Source organism: Notolabrus celidotus, chromosome 16, assembly GCF_009762535.1.
Source record: "Notolabrus celidotus isolate fNotCel1 chromosome 16, fNotCel1.pri, whole genome shotgun sequence".
Classification (NCBI taxonomy): Eukaryota; Metazoa; Chordata; class Actinopteri; order Labriformes; family Labridae; genus Notolabrus; species Notolabrus celidotus.
This window is the reverse complement of record NC_048287.1, coordinates 16,344,223-16,346,993: the sequence shown is the minus strand read 5'-3', so window position 1 is coordinate 16,346,993 and position 2,771 is coordinate 16,344,223. Positions and strand designations below refer to the sequence as shown.

Sequence of the window (2,771 nt, the reverse complement as noted above, 5' to 3'; positions counted from 1 at the left end):
TTTACTTTGCAATAAAACATACAAAAACACATATGTGCAGATCATATAAGTTGTATGTAATCTCGTTTTTCTAGAAGCCAGACACAGTTGGTCACACATTTAAGATCTGGTACTCTTCCTCTGGTCATTGAGATTGTTTGATTCCAAAATATCCCAGAGGAAAACAGACTTTGTGAGGGGTATGATTTGGATGAATTCTGAATACAGTATGATGACCTTAGATGGTTATTGTTTCATGAAAGCACTTGTCAAAACCCTGAAATATTGTGGTGGCCAGATGAGCAAAAGCTGTGATGCTGTTAAAGTTTCATTTGTTTAAGGTGGCTATTTTTGGTTCAAAGCCTGGAAAAGAAGACAGAATAGTCTGTTACATTAGTGTGTATGATGTTTCTATTTTTCTCTCTCATCACGGTGAATAGACCTACTTTGCTCTCTTATCCTGGACTTTATGGTGACATGTAAATGTTTGTAAAAAAAAATGAACACTTCAGACTTGTATATTTGTAGTTTTTTAATCAACCGCTGCCCCATTTATCTTCTGTCAATTGAGTTTTGATAGAACATTTAGCACTAAATATCGATCTTTGACTCACATGATCTCAGGTAGGGAAAAGGACATCGATCCATCATCTAACTTTTTATTTACACAAACATCAATTTCTGATCATGTCACAGAAGCTGACAAAGTGACATGTGGTCATTGATTTCCAATAAAATGGGTGATACTGTTCGATCATTGTTTGTGATAGCAGAGGGAAATTTGTGTGGTCTCCTACTCATAATCCCGTTATAATGTGTCTGTGTGTTTGTCTCCGTCAGATCCGGCCTCACATCTCCACCCTGAGGAAGTACACGTATGGCAAACACATCCTGGCCAAGCTGGAAAAGTACTACATGAAGAATGGCGTCGACCTGGGCCCCCTCTGTGGCCCTCCGAATGGCATCATGTAAAGCCTGCATCCCCCATCCCCTCCAATTTGAAATCACCTGATCCTCCCCCGTCCTCACCTTTAACCTCACCCTTCTGATACTGTCATTTCCTTCAGCCCCATCCCCTCCTCTCCCTGCCTGACCCCCCAAAAGTCATCGAGCCCCCCACCCCCCTTCCAAATCCTGCTCACCGAGGACATCAAGTACCCCTCAAACCTCTGTTTCTATGACAACCCTTCGGGAGGAGCCTGTTGCTACAGGCAGCCTTAGTTTTTTTGTCTGATTTTTGTTGCCCCTCCCCCATCTGAGTCCCAGGCCTCTGAGCTCAGGGAGGGGAGGAGGGTAAGGGAGTGGAGAGAGGTGAGACCTGCTCCACTCTCTCCTTATTTTTTTGGATCTTCTTTGTCTTTCATTTCTGATAAACTCAAAAAATAATTTCACCGTTTTGCTACTGCTGCACACACAATCCTGCTGTCCCCTCCTCCTCTTCCTCCCATCTTAGCTATTTACCACTATGAGATGGAACGAGTATTTAATTTGTCTGACGTCACAGAATCATAGACGAATACACACGCACACACACACACACGCGCCATCAGCTAACCAGCAGACAGATCATTTAGCATGGGAGATTCGTTTTCTGGTCTTGCTTCTATAAATATAACGTGTATACTTGGTGTAGACCTTTGCATATATATATAAATATATATATAAAACTTTGTAGTTTTTCTGGTTTTTGATGTTGAATCTGTATCTATAATGTATCCTAGTAGTGACCACATACTTCTGACTGTATAATTGTACATTTGTAAACCCTTGTAATGTAAAAGTGCTTTACCACCCTTTTTGGTATGAGAAGAAAAAAGAAAAAAAGCTCACTCTGGAAAAAAAATCTTAGAAAAAAAACCTGTGCATTTCAGTGTATATTCTCACCTCCTTGGTTGTGACATATGAGTTGTTGTATATTGTAAATTGTAATATCAAATTTTTGTTTTGAAAAGCCCTTTCTATACAGCGTAGTACTTGTACAAAGATTCGCCACGCTTGGTTTTATCTTTATCTTGTCACTGCTTAACTTAAGACGTTGATCTCCCACTGACTCCCAATTGGACACGTTCTGTTAGACTTAGTGGTGTCTTCTGATTTATGTTGAAGGTTTTCTTTTTTTTTTTGACCTTTTTTTAAGACCTTTTTATAGGAATGATTTACCACATGAAATGTGTCATGAGTATGGGTATGCTGGCTGGGTGGGAGAAATAACTTTTACTCATTTAAACCCCTCTATTACCCATGACTGTTTTCAGAGGGGTAAACCCACAGATTGTACAGAGGAGATTCTTGTGTTTTTTGGCATTTCTCTAGTGCTGTAAGTGCTGTATCATACTGTCTATGTCCTTTTGGGTGAGAGAGGCAGCCCACCACAGCGCGGTGTACATTTGGAGCAGCCTTGTGTATATTTACTACGAGCACACCTGTAACCATATGTGTATAGTTAACAGAACCTGTGTATGCTTATTGCCTGGGCAACTATTTTTTGTAACTCCTGTTGTAGATTGTCTCTAAACAATTGTGTGATCTTTATTTTGAAAACCAAACTGAACAAAAAAACTTTGAAAATTTAACTGTCTCAAGTGTGCGTCATTTTATGTTGAATTGCAGTTACATGGGATTCATTGTTGAGAAAAACACTTCTGTTTCAAGGTGAAGAGATAGGATTATAAGATCTCTGTCTTAGTTTATTTTCCAGCCATCTATTTAATGTATTTGCATCTACGACACTGTGACTACTCACAGCATGAGTCAGGGAGAAAACTTGGGATTGTCCTTTTTATGCTTTAATT

General features: G+C 39.6%; 1 protein-coding gene across 3 annotated transcripts in view; it reads left to right on the top strand.

Moving 5' to 3' along the window:
- pum1 (pumilio RNA-binding family member 1) overlaps window positions 1-2,552 on the top strand; it is a 31,659-nt gene extending 29,107 nt beyond the window's left edge. For 2 of the 3 annotated variants that reach the window (XM_034704864.1, XM_034704863.1), the window contains one exon: window positions 820-2,552. In XM_034704864.1, coding sequence (XP_034560755.1) covers window positions 820-951 — 132 coding nt within the window. In that variant the 3' untranslated portion in view covers window positions 952-2,552. The remainder of the gene's footprint in view (window positions 1-819) is intronic. The other variant, XM_034704862.1, reaches the window with a different exon arrangement.
- The last annotated feature ends 219 nt before the right edge of the window (window positions 2,553-2,771 follow it).